Here is a 21,527-nt window from a genome sequence, read left to right on the forward strand (position 1 = left end):
CGCCTCGAGCAGGCAGCCCCCACCCCCACCCCCACCCCCACCCCCACCCCCCAGTGTGGGTCGGGCTTGTCCAGCTGTGTCGTCTCTGCAGGCGGAATTGTTTTCCCGCGTGGCAACGTGCGGTCCGCTTGTGCTTAACTAACCACTAAAAGTGCTGCAGAGTCAGCGGTGAGGTTAGGTGGAAACGTCCAGGCCGGGGCGGTGAGCTCTCTTCCCAACGTTTGACCCTTTGGGCCTGATGTGTATGACACCGAGATTTGATTCAGGCATCTTTACAGTCCGTTTCGCCCGTGCCTTGTAAGCATGTTGTCGGGGGCTGCGGGGCGGCGAGGTAGCCGGGCTGAAGGGGACACGTTCCTAGGGCTAGAGATTTGTGTTAAGTTCTCAAACTTGGCTGGTCACCTGGTGCACTTGTTGAAAAATACAGCACCCTGGACCGCAGGATCAAAATCTCCAGAGAGGCAGCCTGTGAGTGAGTGAGTGTGTCCCAGGTGGCTCTCATTTGGAGGCAGGTGTGGGAAATGTTGTGTTAATCCGTCTCTTCTCACCCGGTCTCCCTTGTGACCAGCAGCCAATTTGTACCAGGTGTTGTGACCATGCAGAGGAACAGCTCAGGAGTTGGAGCTGTCCTCTTGCTCGTGTTGGTGTAAGCAGGCCTGAGCATAACCAGCGTCAGTATTGAGATTGTTTAGCAGAAATTCTTCTCCTTAGCAGAAATTAAACACATAATTTATTTTCAACCAGGTGTGTGTTTTACTTTGTTGTCTTTGACATCTTCCGTTTCTTCTCTACTGGCTTTATCTCCTTTGCTCTCAAGTTTTATTTTGCTTTAGCTGCCAGACCTACTGGAATAGACTGTGATGCCTCCTGTACCTTCATTGTTTGCATCCACTGTAAATCCTTTTTTTGTCCTCACCACTTCACTGACTCTTGAAGGTCATGATGAGCACAAGGTCAAAAATCCTTTTCTTGGTTCTTATCACCCTGGCCGTTTAGTATTATTTCTTCCATCTTGAAACTTATCTGTTGTTATATTTTTGGTTTTTTTTTATTATTTATTTTTGGCTGCGTTGGGTCTTCATTGCTGCGCGCGGGCTTTCTCTAGTTGTGGTGAGCGGGGGCTACTCTTCGTTGTGGTGCGTGGGCTTCCGTAGTTGTGGCTCACAGGCCCTAGAGCACAACAGCCTCAGTAGTTGTGGCACACAGCTTAGTTGCTCTGCGGCATGTGGGATCTTCCCGGACCAGGGCTCGAACCTGTGTCCCCTGCATTGGCAGGCGGATTCTTAACCACTGCGCCACCAGGGAAGTCCGTGTTGTTATGTTTGTTTTTTTTTTTTTAATATTTATTTATTTATTTGTTTTTATTATTATTATTTTTTTGAGGTACGTGGGCCTCTTACTGTTGTGGCCTCTCCCGTTGTGGAGCACAGGCTCCGGACGCGCAGGCTCAGCGGCCATGGCTTATGGGCCCAGCCACTCCGCGGCATGTGGGATCTTCCTGGACCGGGACACGAACCCGTGTCCCCTGCATCGGCAGGCGGACTCTCAACCACTGCGCCACCAGGGAAGCCCTGTTGTTATGTTTTTAATGCTACTTTTGCAATTCCTTTTTTCTATTCGGGGAAGTGCCTTGTGGTTCTGGCCTCCCTCACAGCTACCCTTTTTTAATCATCTAATCCTAGCTTACAGGTAGATGAAGTAATGATTCAATGGCGGACTCTAGTGCTGAACTGGCAGGCTTTGAATTGAGGCTCTGCCACTCACCAGTATTGTAGGATCTTGGATCAGTCACTTCACGTCTCTGTGCCTCCTTTACCTCAAGTGTAGAATAAAAATTGTAACATCTTCTAGATTTGTGAGGGTTAAATTAGTTGTATACATAAAGCAGTGCCTGGCACATCATAACTACCTATAAGAATATAACCTTTTTAAAAAAAATTATATCAGATTATTTAGAGATCTCCTCACGTCTGGGGGCCTAGCCTTGAGATCTGAGTCATCACTGAATTTTTTCCCCATCTCCTTTGTTCTCTGTTCTCATTTAATTGTCAGGTTGTATTTCCAAGGTGCCTACTGTGACAACCCTGATCAAGTTATAAGTGGTCCCTGCTCTCAGAGAGCTCCATTATCCCAGGGGGGCTAAAGGCTACCACTTTCCAAGTGCTTCTGAGGCACCACTTGCCATGTTCTTGCTGCATATCTGCTTTAGTCTTGCAGCAGCCACGTGAGGAAGGCATTCCTAGCCCATGTAACACACGAGTAGCCTGAACCACAGACATTGAACAACTTGCTCAAAGTTATACAGCTAATGAGTGGTGGGGGAGATTATGAGACCCAGATCTGTCTGCTTCTGAAGTCTGTTTCCTCCTCACGCGGCTTGCTGTTTTGCTTCCCTGATTGGCAGACAGACCCTTAGAGAGTGTGATTGGCTCTGAGCTGGGGCTTGTGCAGGGTGTTTGGGGAAATATAGAACAGTTACCTAACTGAGTGTTGGGGGGAGAGTGGGAACAAATAAGATGTCAAACAGGCTGAGAGCTGCAGGGATTATCTTTATTTGCGGGGAGGGGTGGCAGGAACTATGCCACTGAGAAGGAACAGTCTGCACAAGTCCCAGAGGTGGAAGAGAAAGTTCATGCCTGACACGTGTGAGGAATTAAAGTAGTTTAGGTTTGACGAGAGTGTGAGAGGAGAGAGGAGAGAAATGAGATCAGAGGTAAGAAGTGAGCAGGGTCTTGCACTTCCTATTAAGGAATTTGACTTTTTCTGAGGGCACCAGATAGTCATTGAAGGGTTTGAGCAGGGGCACGAAATAGGATCTTCATTTCAGAGATGTGCTCAGGCCTCTGTGTGAAGGCTGTGGGGCATGGGGAGAATGGTGTGCAGATTAGAGGCGGGAAGCCCGGTTGGGAGCCTTCTGCAGTAAACAGAGAGGGTGGTGGGCTGTGCTCAGTTCAGGGCAGTGGGGATGGAGAGTAGATCCATTGGAGGGAGATCTAGGATGTAGGGTTGTTGGTTAGGCCTTGATGATTGACTGGAGAGAGGAGATGAGAGAAAGGGAGGAACGTGGGATGACACCCAGGATTCTAGTATATGGTGTTCCTGGGGGACACAGGACGTGGAGCAGGGTTGGAGGTTGGGGAAGACGGCTTTACCTTTAGGATGTGCTCAGTTGGGCCTGTGGGAGTCCAGGTGGAGGTGGCCCTTCTTCCACTAGACGTGCAGGTCTGAGGCTCAGGAGTGCTGGGGGTTAGGTCATCAGTCATGGCAGGAAAGGGAATCACCCTGAGCAGCGGTGGATGGGGAAGCGAAGCTGGCCTCAGGGAGCCCTGAGGGACGTCAGCACAGAGGGAAGGGCAGAGGAGAGAGGCCAGTGATCGGGGCAGAAGGTGCCACAGGAAACAAGGAAAGAGTGTGTGAACAGGAGGGAGTGAGACGGTGCCCAGAGAGTGCCCTTGGAAAGTAGCAACATTTGCGTTCCTGGTGAGAGGCACAGTGCGGTGGCCTGGTGGGGCAGGAGAGAGCAGGACAGGGCTGGGGGGGGTGGGGGGTGGGGGGGTAGGGGGAGTGAAAAACAAATGTAAGCAGTCCTTTCTGTACATTATTTATTGTGAAGTAGAAAAGACAGGTTGTGAAACACATGTTAAGAAATTTTTGCTTAAAAAGTCCACTGGCCGACTGTGCCATCACCAAGGTAATAAAAGAAGGACTTAAGACAAAGGTGGTGGCAAACAAGTGGACGTCAGGGCAGCTCTTTGCTGCAAATATAACATTCTGGGAAAATATAATTGACACTGGTATTGGTGACCTTTGAGTGGAGGGAAATCTTAACATCCTCTTGTTTTTCTTTTTTTTTAATAAATTTTATTTATTTTTATTTTTGGCTGTATTGGGTCTTTGTTGCTGTGCGCGGGCTTTCTCTAGTTGGGGCAAGTGGGAGCTACTCTTGCAGTGTGTGGGCTTCTCATTGCAGTGGCTTCTCTTGTTGCGGAGCATGGGCTCTAGGCACATGGGCTTTAGTAGTTGCAGCACCTGGGCTCAGTAGTTGTGGCTCGTGGGCTCTAGAGCGCAGGCTCAGTAGTTGTGGCGCACGGGCTTAGTTGCTCTGCTGCATGTGGAATCTTCCCGGACCAGGGCTCGAACCCGTGTCCCCTGCATTGGCAGGCGGATTCTTAACCACTGCACCACCAGGGAAGCCCTTTACTTCTGTTTTTGATTTTTTGCAGACCGTCATTTTATAACTTAGAATTTTAAAAATTAAAAATTGCTAATGGAAGAGTGTTTCGGAGCTTTGTTTTATTCCTTAAATCCCCTGGGCGGGGGGAGGGGGTACTTAAGGAGGTGAATGTGAAGGTGTGTGAAAGAGGGAGGACAGGTGATGGAGCTCGGTTCAGGGGAAGGGGCCGGAAGGGGGACGCAGGCCACGGTAAGGGATTAACTTCCGACCCTGTGGAGGAAGGCAGAGATGGTTTGCTGATGCCGGGAGGTTTACAGGTGGGGGTTTGGGAACAAGGTGAGACAGGTTATCTCCTTTGATGAAGGAAGAGAGGAGGTGGTGTTAAAAGGTTGGGAGAAAAGCCATGTTATGGGTTCAGAACCCGGATGTAGAGAGAGCTGTGCCTGTGGCTTAACAGGAAGGAGCCCGGAGCTAGGTAGGGGTGCCTGCTAGCTTAAGGCACAAGGGAACAGGGTCTTTTCCCAGCGTGACTGAGTGGTAATGGTTCAGAAGCCAGGAGGATGCCGACCGTGCCTCTTGATGGTGAGGTCAGTGGAACAGGGCTGGCCGTGTGACAGTGACAGTTCCCTCAGGAGAGCTGCACTTCCATTAAGACAGAGGGTGGAGAGAACATTCGTGAAGGGGTCACTCTGGTAAGGGTGTTCTAGAGCGCCCATAGAGAGGTTTTAGGGGAGGAAAACAGATGGTTTGGAACTGGGGAGAGAAATTGGCCATGTGGAGATGAGCTTACAGCAAGACTCGGTGTGTGGAGAAGCTTCCATCTTGAGACAGAGTTGGACAGGGACATGAGGCGTGGTGGGACCTCCAGGTGGCCAGAAGAGTTAGTCCCTGGTTGGTTGGGATTTCTCTTGGGATGCAGTCTGTGCCTGCCCTCGTCACACACCTGAGAGTCCCCTGACAGATGGGTGTTGATACGTGGCCTTAGGTGATTCAGGCTGATGGTGGAGCGTGCTGGGTCCTGAGGCTGCTGGTGGGCGTGCTGTTGGTGACTTGCTAGCCACGTCCCACCCTCGTGTCTGCTTGTCGCCCCCACTCTGGTCTTCAGGCCTCGTCTTCCTGTACGTCTGTGACCGCCTAGTCTGCGAGCAGGTCTTCCTTCAGTTTCTTGAAACTTGAACCGTCCCGTTTTGCTGTTAGATTCATTTCGTTAAAACCCTGCCTTTGTCATATTCAGCCTGTGGTACTGGACCAAGTACCAGAGGCTTCCATGGTCTGGCTTCACCGTACTTCAGTTTCTGCTATTACCCAGGGTTCATAGAAGCTGCGGCCTCTGAGCCAGGTCCTTCGCTGTCATCCACCAGTGGGTTCTTGGACTCCTTAATCAGTAGAAGTTGAGGCAAGGCTTTATCGGGACTCAAGGGAGCAAAAGCAAGCGGCAGGTTCCCGTGCTCACTCCCCCGGGGTGGGGGCCGATCGGTGGGTGGGGCCGGGGGGCGGCTTGGGTGGTCTGCCCAGCCCCGTGGTGGTGCTGTGCGCGGGGATCGTGCCAGGAGCCTGCTTTTGCTTCTGGCACCTCAGAACTGGCAGGTGGGTTTTGGCCTTTTTGTATCTTTGTTCTTTTCGCCCCCGCTGCCCTGCATGCAGTTAGTTTTAGTCCCTTACTGTTTCTCTGTGTTCTGTTGCTCCAGGAGATGTTTGTCCTGGTGCAGGCACTGCGACCAAGGGTCCCAGGCCCCAGCCTGTCTCACAGGCAGTTAGGGTCGGACTTGTTCTGCAGCTTGATGGTGTGTGCTTCCCTCTCTGTCCCGATTTTGCCCCTCCCAGGCTCAGCGTAGGTCTTACTCTGTACCCGCTCCTCATCCCCGTGGACCGGGCCTCCACGCTTTTCCTTGTCTAACGTAGGGTATTTGTTGTCCTGTAGAAGTGTGTCTTGGTGACTGGTGTGAAGTGACCAGCCTGACGGGACTCGTCATCGTCTGCTCTCCGGAGCGCACACGTGGTACCTTCAACTCCCCCCATCGCCGTGGGAGCGTGCGGCGAGCTGTCCTCCCCTGCAGCTTTGAATCCCGTCTCTCCCTCTCCTCCTCCTGGGCCTCATCCCCTGTTCTGGCCTCTCCTTTCTCTCCCGTCTCTTCCCTTTTCACTGGCTCATCCCCCCAGCGGTGAAACCTGCTCAATAGCTCCCGGCCCTGAACACAGACCCCCTTGCTGGGCTCCGAGTTCCCTGCTCCCGTCAGAGCACGGCGGAGCGGCGGCCTCACTGCCTCCTCTCGCTTACTCTTTAGCTTGTTCTAGTCTCTGTGCTCTCCCTGCCATTCCCCTGAGAATGTTCTTTCTGAGGACACCTGGGGCTCCGTGCTGTCACGCCTGGTGGACACGTGGCCGTCTTGCTCCCCCCTCGGCACCCTGTGTAGTTACCGCTTCTTCACACACGTTCCTCTGTTGGCTTCTGTGCCCTCTGCCTGGTTTTCTTTCTACCTCACTGGCCGCTCCTTCTCTATCTCTTTAGCCACTGTTCTTTCTCAGGACGCTCTGTGCGTCCACAGCGTTCAGTCCTGTTTGTAGTCCTTTCCTTCTCTTCCTTGTGTGTAAATGCCGGGAGCCCTGGGGGTCTTGCTCCGCGACATGCTCGGGCTTCAAATACTGTACATGTGCTAATGACTCCCGGACCACACCCCCAGGTTTCAGGCTTGGGAACCCAGCTGCTGCTCCCCGTTGCCACGTGCTGCCTGCTGGGTCTCTGGCTGTTGACGTCTAAGACGGGGCCCTTTCACTGTTCACACGCATGCACACCCTCACAGCCCCCCTCCCTGTGTCTGATCCGTCTCACACGGTCCGCGGCCCCAGTTGCTCACCCCACACACTTAGCCATCATCCGTACTTCTCCGTTTTTCCCGTTTTTGCATCCAGTTTGTTGGCAAGTACGTCCTGTCTTTTCTCCTTCAAACAGTCCAGTCATTTCTCTGGCTCTGCTGCCACCATCCTTGTCAGAGCCACCATGGTGTCCCCCCCGGAGAACGGCCATAGCTTCCTGACTCACCCCTGCTTTCCCTGTCCTTCTAGGAGCCTTCCATGGAGCCAGCCTGATCTTGGAAAAACACACCAGATTATGTCATTCCCCTGCTTTAGTATTTTCCTTCGCATGTAGAATAAATCCCACTCCTCGTGGTGGCACCCAAGCGCTGTGTACGATTGGTCTCTGCCACCTCCAGCTCGGTCTCAGGTCACCTCCCCTTCCCTCACGTGCTGTGGACACACTGGCCTCTTTTCTGTGCTTGCACTCCTCAAGCTGTGTCTCACTTCAGGGCCTTTGCACATGCTGGTTCTTCTGTCTGAACACTCTCACATAGCTGGTTCTCTTTCATCCATCAGGTGTTTTCAAATGTCACCTTCTTTTTGACCATGATATTTTGGTGTGCCCCTAGTGACTCCATCATACTAGCTTTGTTACTTGTTTTATTTGTATATTGGCTGCTTGTCTCTCTCTGTCTCAAATGTAAGTTGTGTAAAGGCGGGGACCTCCTCATTTGTCTTCATTGCTGTATCTATACCTAGCAATGTGTCTGGAACTCAGTAAGTCCTCAGACATTTGCTGAATGTACAATTATTGTTCTGTGTTTCAGCGCTTTCTCGTTAATCTTATGCTCTTGGTTTTCTCTGTCTAGTTTGAATTCTTGGGATCCGCTTCTTAGCTGAGTGAGAGCACGTCTCCCAGTTGCTGACAGGCGTGATGTTTTACTGGTTGCTGTCGGTGGTCCGAAGACCCAGAAGCAGCCGAGGATGGCAGAAGTGGTCCCCAGCCAGGAGCGGTGCGTCAGCTGCCAAAGCGCATTCTGTGGCCCTGCCTGCCCAGGCACAGGTGGTCATCTGTGGTGGTGGAATCATGGGCACATCTGTGGCCTATCATCTCTCCAAGATGGGATGGAAGGATATCGTCCTTTTGGAGCAGGGCAGGTAGGGATCAAGCTGGACGTGGCTTGGGGCTGTGCTGCACTGATTCTATGGGCTTCCCTCATCCCTCTCATTTCAGTAGTACTGACCCAGCAGTAGCTAATGTAAGTGTCACTAAGTAGCGTAAGTAGAATTACAGAAAAGTGAAATCTTTGGTACTTTGTTTTGCAATGCCTAATACTCCTGTTTTCTGGTTTTCAGAGAGATGGCAGATGGGAACATAACAAGTAGCTAAAAGATGTGTTTATTTCCGGTTCAAAGCACATCTTACCATCTTGCTCTCTTTGTTGTAATAATACAGCAAGAAATCCTGTGACTCAGGTGCTTCCGCTTTGAGCCAAAATGAAATTGGCTACATTCTTTCTTATTTCTTTTCCTTTTCAGTTGATTGACTTACTTTAGAACAGTTTAGATTTATAGAACAATTGCAGCAATAGTGCAGAGTTACCATATACCTTGCATCCAGGTTTACCTACTGTTAACATCTTATATTAGGATGAATGTTTCAATTAATGATGCAATTGTGATACATTATTTTAAACTAACGTTGCTGCTTTATTCGAATTGATTAACTTTTCACCTAGTGTCCTTTTCCTGTTCCATGCTCTTTATGTTCTGTTGCCTACCACAAATTGGACAACATTTTAAAAATTTAAAGTGTGGTTATTTCTGAATAGGTGATACATTTACATAGTTCAGACTTGAAAATGTGTAAAAGGGTGTACAGGGGAAAGTCTCCTTCTGCTCGCTGACCTCTAGCTACAAGTTTCCCTGACTGGAAGCCAGTTATTTCCTTAGGTACCATTTCAGACACTCTTCTCCATGTATAATCACATATATATTGGTAGGTATGTACGTGGGGATATGCATATTCATTTTTTTTTTCCCCTTTTTCATACGAGTAGTAGCATACCTTAAACAGTGTTCCTCACCTGGCTTTTTTCATTAGGGTTGTTCCATTAGGATTGGTGCATAAAAGGGTTCATTTATTTTTTATGGCCGTAAAGTATTCTGTTGTATAGGTGAACTCCAGAATTTTAAATCATTCTCATGTTGATGGACATTGCGGTTGTTTCCATCTTTGGATGTTACAACAGTGGTATAATGAGGAACCTTGAACTTCTTGTATTCACTGATGTGTGCATCTACCTAATAGCATTTGCATCTACCCTGCAGGCTGGCTGCTGGCTCTACGAGGTTCTGTGCTGGCATCCTAAGCACCGCCAGGCACTTGACCATTGAGCAAAAGATGGCAGACTACTCAAACAAACTCTACCATCAGTTAGAGCAAGAAACAGGGATCCATACAGGTAAGCAGGTAATCTAGACTCTTTTACTCAGTACTGTATTTGGTCCTATACCATGTCAGTTTGTGATTTGGTAATTCAGACTTGAGTTTTAATACAGGTTTTGCCACTTGTCAGGGTATGACCTAGGGCAAGTCACTTAGCTTGTTGAGCGGTCTTCACTTGCCTTATCTGTAAATCGAGGGCCTTCAGTCAGTATCCTAGCTCCTTTTCAGATTCTATAATTCTTATAAAGTGGAAGTTTTCCTGGGCCATTTCCTGTATATATTTCACTCATTGAAGTATAGTAAGTGCAACACTTGGCTCCTAAATGAAGAGGAGGAGAAACAACTCAACTTTAGGTGCTTGGTGGTTAAATCATAGTTTGACCCACTGCACTTCAAAAATTGATATTAAGGATATTTCTGCCTAGAAAGCATAAACATGCATTTCTCCCTACCTGTGTAATTAAGGGGGTAAGGACACAGAATTGTAAGTTAAATAATACTGGAGTAAGTAGGGACTGTCCCAAGAAGAGGGAGACGAAGCCACGTTATGGTCCCATATGGTAACAAGGTAGAAAGAAAGCCCAGCGCTTTGTTATAAGGTGATGGATTAGCTAGAAGCCCAGAGTCAAACCCAGTCTCATGGCTGATGAAGCAGTTTGGTGACCACAGTATAATCATGAGAGGGTAGTGAGGCCCAGTGATGAAATTCAGGACAATGCCTATATGAGGCAGACCTTGCATAATTCAGATCACAGATACTTCAAGATTGATTAATACTGACAAAAAATGGTAGCTTTTCTTTTTGCCAACGGAAGTGTAACCTTATTTGTAAATTGTAACTTAAGACTGATTTTCTAATAACTTGAATATGATAGACGTGGACCTAACTGTATTTCAGTCCTTTTTGGTTGGATTTAATTTAATGACAACAAGGTACTTGAATCAGATACTAACCAGTATTTGAGTCAGAAGAGGGTCCACATAATGAGCCCAGAAGTGGAACTGCTGACTCCTGGTCCTTTGGTTCAGTTACTCGTGCTTGGTTGAGCCTTACATGGCTCAGCTGGTTAGACTCCAGAGGAATCAGGGCTGCAGGCTTCTTTTCTGTAAGGTAAGTTAGTCTAGCTTTTGTTCGAGGTCACTGGCTGGGATCCTTTATTGGGCCTGATCTCTCTTTGATGTCTGTGGGGCAGTGAGGAAGTCAGGCAACAGAGAGTCAGGGCATCCCCCTCAATCTGTCACCCCCATTGTAGTTCACCAGTGATGCAGTGAAAGGTGATGTAGGGACTTCCCTGCTGGAGAATTCTGTTGTCCAGCAGGATGTACAGGTGTGCATTCCAGTGACTGCTGTCAATCAGTGGGCTGCTTTGAGATATTAAATAAGTGACGTGTACAACGTCGGTTTGATGATAACATATAATAAGCTAATCCTCTGAACATAGTTCATTCCTGTGAGGTGTATGTTAACTGCTTTCTACTCTGAATTACTGGGTCATTCCAAGGGTCCTTGTTATGCAGATATCAGTTTCTGCAGTGTTTCTTTTGCACATGATGTAATTTTTGTCAAGTGATTGAACATGATAATCTAAAAGTTTTAATAATCTTTGAAAGTATTCCACATATTATTTGATCTTATAATAAGGAAGGATCATTCTTTTTTTTTTTTTTTTTTTTTGGCGGTACGTGGGCCCCTCACTGTTGTGGCCTGCTGCGGAGCACAGGCTCCGGACGCACAGGCTCAGTGGCCATGGCTCACGGGCCTAGGTGCTCCGCGGCATGTGGGATCCTCCTGGACCGGGGCACGAACCTGTGTGACCTGCATCTGCAGGCGGACTCTCAACCACTGTGCCACCAGGGAAGCCCTCATTCTTTTTTTTTAATTTATTTATTTTACTTATTTATTTTCGGCAGCATTCGGTCTTCGTTGCTGCGCGCGGGCTTTCTCTAGTTGCAGCAAGCGGGGGCTACTGTTCGTTGCAGTGCACAGGCTTCTCATTACAGTGGCTTCTCTTGTTGCAGAGCACGGGCTCTAGGTGCGCGGGCTTCAGTAGTTGTGGCTCACAGGCTCGGTAGTTGTGGCACATGGGCTTAGTTGCTCCGTAGCATGTTGGATCTTCCCGGACCAGGGCTTGAACCCATGTCTCCTATATTGGCAGGCGGATTCTTAACCAGTGCACTACCAGGGAAGCCCAGATCATTCTTTTACAGATGAAAAACCTAGATGCAGGTAGATTAAACCATTAATTTACCAAGTCGGTGACAAATCAATTTTTAAAAATTACTTTGTGGGTTAGAAGGAACTTTTAAAAAGGTCTAAACATATGTAATAAGTTATATACCCATTATAATAAATGTGAACAATACAGAAATCTAAAAATAAAAAGTGATCCTCCCCACCGAATACCCACCAGAAGGTTACTAGTCTGTGGTTAGTTTGCATGTATATACAGGTCTACTTTTTTTAACCCAAATGAGATTGTATTAAGCATATTATGTACTTTGTTTTTTCCACTTAAGACCATCTTGTACAAAAATATACGTGCATGAGATTGGTAAAATAAAACGGAACATCCCCACAAAGGATTATTAGGTAGATGTAAAAAGAAGGAGGAAGATGTCTGTGAATTGCTATGGAGTGATCTCTGTGATAATTATTAAATGAGAAAAACAAGGTGTTAAAAAGTATATAAAATGTGCTACCTTTGTGTAAGAAGAAATAAGAAAATATGCAAATGTATACTTAATTTTGCAAAGAAAGAAACATAGGAAGGATAAACCGGAAAGTACTGAGGTTGGCTACCTCCCAGGGTAGGTGGGAAACAGGGTGCAGGGTGGGGGCCTGGGGGGTAGTGGTATTTCTGGCCTGACCTTGTATAGTTTTGACTTTTAGAATGATGTAAACATTTTGCATATTCAAATACAGAATAAAACCATCAGGAAAAGGGGGGAACGTTCATTGGAACACTATCAGAAATAATCTAGTTGCATTTCATATGAATAACAACTTTACTATGGGGGAAGAAAGAACAAAGCCAGGGACTTCTGATCACAGTATTTAGACTCCACCTTCAGTCGAAGACAAAAGGAAGTGTGGACAAACATGGACCTGTGATTAGCAAGTTTATTTTTCACAGTGGTATGGACACAGTTCTGCTTTCTGTGTACCCCAGGATTGAGCAAAGGAGTAAATATATTGAGGATAAATTTACCACTTATAAAATCAGGCTCTGAAATTTCAGGTTTCCGAACTTGGCAATCTTGTCATGTCAGCGAAGGGCATGTTTATCTGATGGTTTCAGAAGGAACAATAAAATATTTAAATGATCGCGACTGTATTTCCTTTGTAAAAAGACACTTGATTGATGCAAGTTTTTCTTCAAAAAAGCTAAGACTCATTGCATTCTGGGAGGATTGTCATTGACTCAGGTGTAATAGTGGTCGTATCCAGTACACTGATGGCAAACAACAGGAATTGACCATGGCTAACCTGGGCAAAAGGAGTTTGTTGGAAGGCCACTGGGGCCTGTAGAGTTGGCAGGAGGCTGCCAGCTGGAGGCAGGGTGGAGGCCAGGTTGTAGGGACCCAACAGCAGCCGGTCCCTCAGCTGGAACAGGAATCATGTGGCCAGGACGCTGCTGCTCCCGAGATGAGGGACGTCCAGCCGTTCCCCTCCTTGCTCAAGACTCAGTATTCCAGGAGGATCAGATTGGCTGAGCTTAGGTCACAGGCCTGCTGGCTGTACTGAGGCGGAAGATGTGCTGGGTGGCCTTCACCAAGGGTTACTCTCCCACCAACAATAGGAGGAGAAAGGGTCTAATTATAATTACATAAAGGAGTGAAGAATTGATGGGTCACAGTTAACTTCTCGCCCCCCCCCCCAAAAAAACCAAAGGTTTGTTCAGCAATGGTGTCCTTCATTTCTAGTGTAAGAGTGATTTTATGTACATTAGACTCATCTGATCCTCACAGAACTGTGAGCTGAGAATGATTGGGAGGTGGCAGCCCAGGACTCATCACGGGTCTTCCACTTCACAGTCTAGTGGGCTTGCTACTCTGCACCCCCTGCATTTCACCTGGTCTGTCTCAGTTTGGGCTGTTTTTTCTTCCAGGTTACATAAGGACAGGCTCGATCTTTCTGGCCCAAACTCAGGACCGGCTGATCTCCCTGAAGCGCATCAATTCAAGGCTGAAGTACGTATGAGGCTAGAAGCCTGTCCTGACTTTACTGTCAGCTGACCTCTGCCGGAGGGCCGTGAATGTCATTGTCCCCCTGTGTTCTGTGGCAGTGTTATAGGCATCCCCTCCGAGATCATCTCCCCCAAGAAAGTGGCCGAACTTCACCCTCTCCTCAATGTGCACGACCTGGTGGGGGCCATGCATGTCCCCGAGGATGCAGTGGTGTCCTCTGCCGATGTGGCTCTTGCCCTGGCAAGTGCTGCCTCCCAAAATGGTAAGCAGGTTTTGGGGTTAGGAAGGAAGAGGTCGTCTAAGGAAGCATCTCTCCGTAGGGCAGGAACACCAACCAACTTCCATATTGGGACACTGGCTCCTGGCTCCTAGAATTTTTGTCTTAATATAGTATCTGTTAATAAATATTTTTCCTCAGGGCCACATTTGTCTTATTAAGTTCCAAGGAACTGCTTTTAGTCCCGCTTAAAGCACTTCAGATTTAAGGGCATTTTCTCCCCCACAGGACTTGAGAAGCTCTAAGGTTGAAACACACCTTGGGGATTTAATCCGCAGCTTGGATCATATCCTGATGTTGGAATGAATGGGGGGAAGACTAATCAGTGTCCATGGTGTTATATACTTTGGATGAACTGATTCATGATGTACGGAGATTAGGATTTAAGGATGCCCAACGGCACTTTTTCTCACCTACGCCTTTTATGATCCCTGGAATTTTTTTTTTTTTTTGGCCACACTGCGTGGCATGTGGGACCTTATGTCCCTGACCAGGGATCGAACCCATGCCCCCTGCAGTGGAAGTGCAGAGCCTTAAACACTGGACCGCCAGGGAATTCCCGTGATTCCTGGAATTTGATTACATACTAAAGTCAGTTTTTTCAGTTGGCCTGGTATTTTCAGTCTTGAGAAAGGTCCATTTACACAGTCTCAGGATGCGGTTCCAGGAGTTTTCTTGGTTTTTAAAATTAAAGGCCAGCATCGACCTGGCCTCTTAATGTGTTTGTTGAGAGTCTGCTGTAGGTGCCTAAGTCTGAAACATCAGATGATGATGCCCCGACTCTTTGTTTACCTTGGAACAGGTGTTCAGATCTATGACCGGACAAGTATTCTTCATGTTATGGTGAGGAAAGGTCAAGTCACTGGTGTGGAGACTGATAAAGGACAGATCCAGTGCCACTATTTTGTCAACTGTGCTGGTCAGGTAGGTTTGCGACAATACTGGGTCACTGCTTTTCTTATTTAACTTTTGTCTCCAGGATTTTTTTTTTGGGGGGGGGCGGGTGGTACAGATGTACAGTTAATATTGTGATGCACTAAGCAGATGTCAGGGACCACACTGTTCCTTGTTTGGACAGGAAGACTCAGAATTCTCTCACTCCAAATCGGAAGCCTGTTCTTACTCCTCAAATAGAAGCCTGGGTGACCTTTTCCTTCCTCCCCTGCTGGCTGATTGGTGCCGTCCTGGTCAGGAAGGCCAGGGGAGAGTTGGGCATTGAGAGAAACGAGTCCTTGGCGTCGGGTCTGTCTGTGGTGTTTCATTTCATCCTACCACCCAGCAGATGAGTATTAGGCTGTGTTATTGTGTCAGGAGCGTGGATTCAGTTTCCAGGACACTAAACTGCTGCTGCTTTGAAGGCAGATTGATCCCTTGCCTCCCACTCCACAGTCTTAAGGGGACCTAGGAGTACTTGCTGCCATGTGCAGTTCTTTATGATTGGTATTTGGGGTTTGTGGTTGAGGCCAGGCGTTTTGTTAGAAGGGCCTCGCTTGCTCCCCACGAGCTCCTTTCACGAGCTGGTAAACCTGTCTTCCTCTGCTCGAAAAGCAGACTTTGTGGTTTAAAGGGTGTAGTGTTGCTCCCCGTCCAATAACTGAACTAAAGCAGGCTGGAACTTGGCTTCCCACAGCTGACGTGGAGGCAAGAGCGCACAGAAGCCACTTGAAATTAAACTCTTTTCAAGAGGCTGCACTTGCTCATTTGTCTTTCTGTTCCTCTTCCACCCACAAATCAATCTGTCCGTTTGTAGTGGGCATACGAGCTGGGTCTGTCCAACGAGGAGCCGGTTAGTATCCCGTTACATGCCTGCGAACACTTCTACCTTCTGACTCGCCCCTGGGAGACCCCTCTGCAGAGCAACACACCAAGTGAGGACTTGCACTTTGTTTTTCATCTTGTTTCCTTGCCCCTGTCCTGTCCTCTGCAAAGGAAGCCTTTCTGCTCAGGACAGACTGTGCCCGGAAGAGTCTTTCCTTTTCGTTTCTTTTCTGGAGCATGGTACAGGGAGGTGGACCCCATCCTAACTTGACTTTAGTAACCCTTTAGGAAAGGATGGCCAGAGTGGGCATTGCACTTAAGCAGTTTTGTTTGTTTGCAAGCTAACGGGTAGTCCCAAACAGAGGTCTAAACTGAGAGTGTTTGGAATGTAACCTAGAGTTCTTGACTTAATGCTACACGTTGTGGAGATGTCGCAGGTGAGCTATAAACTCGGGCTGTTCAGAGACTCCCAGCGCTGTAGGGGTTTGATACCACTTGGAGGCCTTCATCCCTGGAGTGGGCTCCGCAGTCCCCCCTTCTCTCTGGCTTTCACCTGGCACAGTGGCAGTTAAGCAGTTTGATTCTGAGAACTAGTCAAAGCTTCTAGGTAAGTGATCTGGTTAGGGATAATCTGAGAAACAGTCTCCACTGTAAATCTGAGAGGGAGGATCCTCCCCCGTGACCGGGAACAGTATTTTAAAGCTAATGAATGCCTGTGTTCACTGAATGCTGTTTGGTTAATAAGTCCAATTTTGGGTGTTTTTGTTTTGCTGCTTTTTCTGTCCATTTAGACAGCTGGCTTGCCGCTCAACCCTGTCTTCTCCTCTTCCCCCCACCCCCTTGTCATTTCTCTTCCTCAGCTATTGTGGATGCCGATGGAAGAATTTATATTCGGAGCTGGCAGGGTGGCATCCTGTCTGGGGGCTTTGAGAAGAACCCCAAACCAATTTTCACTGAGGGCAAGAACCAGCTGGAGATTCAGAATCTACAGGAAGACTGGGATCACTTTGGTGTGTGAACTAGATTCTAACAAGATTGCCTTATATTTGTCTAAGATGTTACACTTTAAAGCCTTTTCAGGAACACAGGCATACCTCATTTTATTGTGCTTCGCACATACTGAGTTTTTTCTTGGTTTCGTTTTTCAATTTTTTTTATTTCTGAAGTATAGTTGATTTAGTGTCTTGTCAAACTCTGCTGTATGATACTGAGGTTTTTTGGGGGGTTTTTGTTTGCTTTTGCGGTATGCGGTCGTCTCACTGTTGTGGCCTTTCCCGTTGCGGAGCACAGGCTCCGGACGCGCAGGCTCAGCGGCCATGGCTCACAGGCCCAGGCGCTCTGCGGCATGTGGGATCTTCTGGGACCGGGGCACGAACCTGTGTTCCCTTCATTGGCAGGCAGAATCTCAACCACTGTGCCACCAGGGAAGCCTGATACTGAGTTTTTTATAGATTGAGGTTTATGTTGAACAAGTCTGTTGGGACTGTTTTCCAACAGCATTTTCTCACTTTGTGTCTCTGGCACATTTTGGTAATTCTAACAATATTTCAAGCTTTTTAATTGTTATGGTTGTTACAGGGATCTGTGATCAGTGCTTTTTGTTGTTACTGTTGCAAAAGATATGATTTGCTAAAGATGATGATTAGCATATTTTAGCAGTCAAGCTTGTTTTTTTGTTTGTTTTTTTTTTACTTTTTTTAGAAGTTTTTAATAATACACTGAAGTCTAAGTAGAACATTTTTTTAAATGATCTTTTTTTGAGGTATAATTGATGTACAGTATACAAGTTTCATGCATACAAACAATATAGCGATTCACAATTTTTAAAGGTTATGTTCCACTAATAGTTATTATAAAATATTGACTACATACATTCTGTGTTGTACAGTACATCCTTGTAGCTTATTCTTTTTATACATAGTAGTTTGTACTTCTTGATTCCCTACCCCTATCTTGTCCCTCCCCTTGTTCCCTCTCCCTAACAATAACCACTAGTTTGTTCTCTGTATCTGTGAGTCTGTTTCTTTTTGGTTACATTCACTAGCTTTTTTTTTTTTTTTTTTTTTTGGCGGTACACTGGCCTCTTACTGCTGTGGCCTCTCCCGTTGTGGAGTGCAGGCTCAGCAGCCATGGCTCAAGGGCCCAGCCGCTCCGCGGCATGTGGGATCTTCCCGGACCAGGGCATGAACCCGTGTCCCCTGCATCCGCAGGTGGACTCTCAACCACTGCGCCACCAGGGAAGCCCTAGTTTTTCTTTTTTAGAGTCCACATATAAGTGATAACCTACAGTGTTTGTCTTTCTCTGACTCATTTCACTAAGCATAATACCCTTCAAGTCCATCCATGTTATTGCAAATAGCAAAAGTTTTTTTTTAAGAGCTGAGTAGTATTCCATTGTGTGTGTGTGTGTGTGTGTGTATGTGTATATAGATAGACACACACACACATATCTTCTTTAACCATCTGTTGATGAACACTTAGGTTGCTTGCATATCTAGCCAAGTAGTTTTTAATTTACATTGTTTTTAGTTATGTACATTTTTTTAGACATAATGCTATTGTACATACAGTACACTATAGTATAGTGTGAACAAAATTTTTATATGTACTGAGAAACCAAAAAGTTCACGTGACTCGCTATATTGCGATATTCACTTTATTGCGGTGGTCTAGAACTGAACCGAGGTATACCCATAGTTCCTTATTTGATCTTTGTAACAACCCCTTTTGGTGGTTACAGAGGGTAGTCTACAGAGTTTGTCTGATCTAAGGATACAGTTATTGGTGAGCAGATTCAGGGACCTAAAATTAAAATCTTGGTTTAAGGGACTTTTGGCTTATCACTTATTCGCCTAAAATCACTGCTGAAATTTTAGGCTGGGAGGAAACCTTCTTTTGATAGGACTTCATTTAAAATTGAACAGAATTTTAAGAAGGAAAATAGTTTCATTAATATGTTCTTTTACTCAATTTTTAAATAATTTTAATTTATCAAATAGGTAATACAGTCACATAGGTCCAAACTCAAAAGATACGAAAGGGCCTATAGTGAAGAGTATCCTTCCTTCCACTTGGACTTAAAATTTTTTTCTTTAAATATAGGAAATTTCAAACTTTTAAAAGTGAAGAGAATAATGTAAAGAAATCCCATGTACCTACCAGCCAGCTTCAGTCTGGCTTCATCTTTACCACTGTCCCACTGGATCATTCCCTGACGATGGACTTACCTTAGAACAGGCTGAGGATCTGTCTTTTGCAGCTGTTCCAACTTAGGAAAACATTGCCTTTTATTGCACATCTCTTTGGGGGTCATTTAAGAGCTTTTCCGTGAGTCCTGATCCCTTTGCGATTCCATAGCCAGATGTAGTATTTACTCTTCCATAGCTCCTTTCCCTTCTAAAGAGTATCTTTTTTCTCCGTCTTTACGCCAAGAACTCTGTAGGAATGTCCCATGCTTCCCAAGCCTTCTGCTTCTGACAGATGGCCCAGTTGGCTCATCTTAGAAAACCTCCACAAGACATCTTCCGAAAGGAGAGGGAGTAGAAAAGTGTAAGGGGTAGGGAGTTTTGAGTCCCCTAAAGCTGAGGACTGTGTTGGGGTCTGTTTTTGTTGCTCAGAGCCCCTGTTGAGTTCCCTGCTGCGTAGGATGCCAGAACTGGAGACTCTGGAGATCATGAAGTTGGTGAATAGCCCCGAGACCTTCACCCCGGACATGAGGTGCATCATGGGCGAGTCCCCTTCAGTGCGGGGTTACTTCGTCCTGGCGGGAATGAACTCTGCTGGCCTTTCGTTTGCTGGAGGAGCTGGAAGGTAAGTCTTTCCCCCTCAGGTTCGGCTTGCGAGGCTTCTTCCTTTCTGGACTGACTTCTGGTTCATAGGGTTTGTGATATACCTAATCCAGTATGTTCATAATAAGAGGAAGACACATGTCATGAGAGAGCTGTCCCCTTGAAAGTACTTGCCATGGGAGGCTCTCCCCGTGTTCCAGACACGTCACTGTACGGAATGTTTTTGGACCTCCTCTTTTGGAGTTAGCCTTGGAGCCAGTGGGACGTTCTTCTCTACTAGTTCAGTTATAACAAATGTTGGTCCTTTGAATATGTATTTGAGTTTGGAAACAGCCAAGTGTGGTGAGTGAAGTAGAAGGTCATGCTGATCCCACAAGTTTTTATTTTCAAATTTGGTACTTATAAAACGTAAGCGAGGGGGTCTCCCTGGTGGCGCAGTGGTTGAGAGTCCGCCTGCCGATGCAGGGGACACAGGTTCGTGCCCCGGTCCGGGAAGATCCCACATGCTGCGGAGCGACTGGGCCCGTGAGCCATGGCCGCTGAGCCTGCGCATCCGGAGCCTGTGCTCCGCAACGGGAGAGGCCACAGCAGTGAGAAGCCCGCATACCGCAAAAAAAAAAAATTAAGCGAGGGACTTCCTTGGTAACACAGTGGTTAAGAATCTGCCTGCCAACGCAGGGGACACAGGTTCGAGCCCTGGTCCGGGAAGATCCCACATGCCGCGGAGCAACTATAAGCCCGTGCGCCACAACTACTGAGCCTGCACTCTAGAGCCCACGTGCCACAACTACTGAAGCCCACATGCCTAGAGCCTGTGCTCTGCAACAGGAGAAGCCACCGCAATGAGAAGCATGGGCACCACAACAGAGTAGCCCCCACTCACTGCAACTAGAGAAAAGCCTGTGCACAGCAACGAAGACCCAACGCAGCCAAAAATAAATAAATTAAAAATTAAGCCAGTGTTGAAAGGACAAATACTGTATAATTCCACCCATATGAATACTTACAGTAGTCTAATCCATAGAGACGGACGTAGAATGGTGCTTGCCAGGGGCTAGGGAGTAGGGAGGGGCTGCTTAGTGGATATAGAGTTTGTTTGATGAAAAGAATTCTTGAGGTGGATGGCGGTGATAGTTACAGATAATGTGAAAGTACTTCTTAATACCACTGAAGTATACACTTGTAAATGGTTAAGATGGTAAATTTTACGTTGTGTGTTTTTTTACCACAATTTAAAAACATTTTTTATTAATTGACCAGTGTTCTTGAGTGAATTGTAGAATGGCTCTGAAGACAGTTATGAAGTAGAAGTTACCAAAAATGTTTGGAGCAAAGGCGATATGGCCAGATAACTGTATAACCTCCTGAGGTGACTTTTTACAGGAAAAAACAAAAAACAAAAAAAACCCCATTGGATGTATGGAGTACATTTTTATGTATATTTTAGTCTTATTTCTTCATAGTTGTGGCTTATCTCTATACTTTCTAGGGAATCTTATCATTAGAGCTCATATCTTCATAGCAGTCTTGTGAGAGCAGTAGATGGATATAATTTGTTTCTTCCAGAAGTTAAGGAAATTGCCCAGAATTGCTCAACCACTCTTGACAAGATAGAGTCTTTCGATTCTGTTGGTGCTTGATTCCTAGTACAGCGCTGAGAGTATCACGGTGCTGAGAGGCCCAGCAACTTCCCCCATCTACACAGGTACCTCGCTGAGTGGATGGTGCATGGCTATCCCTCAGAAAGTGTCTGGGAACTGGACCTGAAGCGTTTTGGAGCCCTCCAGAGCAGCCGAACCTTCCTGCGCCACCGTGTCATGGAAGTCATGCGTAAGTGAAGCTTCATCCCCATTGCCCATTGTTGCAGGCATCTGACTGGTTCTGTCATCCAGAGGGGCAGATTCTTCCTTGGTTCTTCAGTAATTGCTTCAAGTTGGGCTTCTGAGTTTGGCTGTTTCAGGCCTGTGTTGGGGGCATTATGTCCACGTGACATTTATGGAACATTTTCTTTAGTGTATTGTATCTTAGTTACCTCGGGTACCAGGAAAGTGGACTGGGACGTACAGGTGGTGATTCCTGTCGGACTCCTGGCAGCAG

General features: G+C 46.9%; 1 protein-coding gene across 1 annotated transcript in view; it reads left to right on the plus strand.

The window, feature by feature from the left end:
- LOC308605374 (pyruvate dehydrogenase phosphatase regulatory subunit, mitochondrial) overlaps nucleotides 1-21,527 on the plus strand; it is a 38,815-nt gene that overhangs the window by 519 nt on the left and 16,769 nt on the right. Inside the window, exons 2-10 of the mRNA XM_081215309.1 lie at nucleotides 7,840-8,128; nucleotides 9,302-9,435; nucleotides 13,529-13,610; nucleotides 13,706-13,869; nucleotides 14,687-14,808; nucleotides 15,635-15,752; nucleotides 16,503-16,652; nucleotides 19,260-19,452; nucleotides 21,136-21,260. Of these exons, the coding sequence (XP_081071435.1) occupies nucleotides 7,905-8,128; nucleotides 9,302-9,435; nucleotides 13,529-13,610; nucleotides 13,706-13,869; nucleotides 14,687-14,808; nucleotides 15,635-15,752; nucleotides 16,503-16,652; nucleotides 19,260-19,452; nucleotides 21,136-21,260 (1,312 nt within the window). The 5' untranslated portion in view covers nucleotides 7,840-7,904. The remainder of the gene's footprint in view (nucleotides 1-7,839; nucleotides 8,129-9,301; nucleotides 9,436-13,528; nucleotides 13,611-13,705; nucleotides 13,870-14,686; nucleotides 14,809-15,634; nucleotides 15,753-16,502; nucleotides 16,653-19,259; nucleotides 19,453-21,135; nucleotides 21,261-21,527) is intronic.

Source organism: Mesoplodon bidens, assembly GCF_964165515.1.
Source record: "Mesoplodon bidens genome assembly, chromosome: 18".
NCBI classification, from domain to species: Eukaryota; Metazoa; Chordata; class Mammalia; order Artiodactyla; family Ziphiidae; genus Mesoplodon; species Mesoplodon bidens.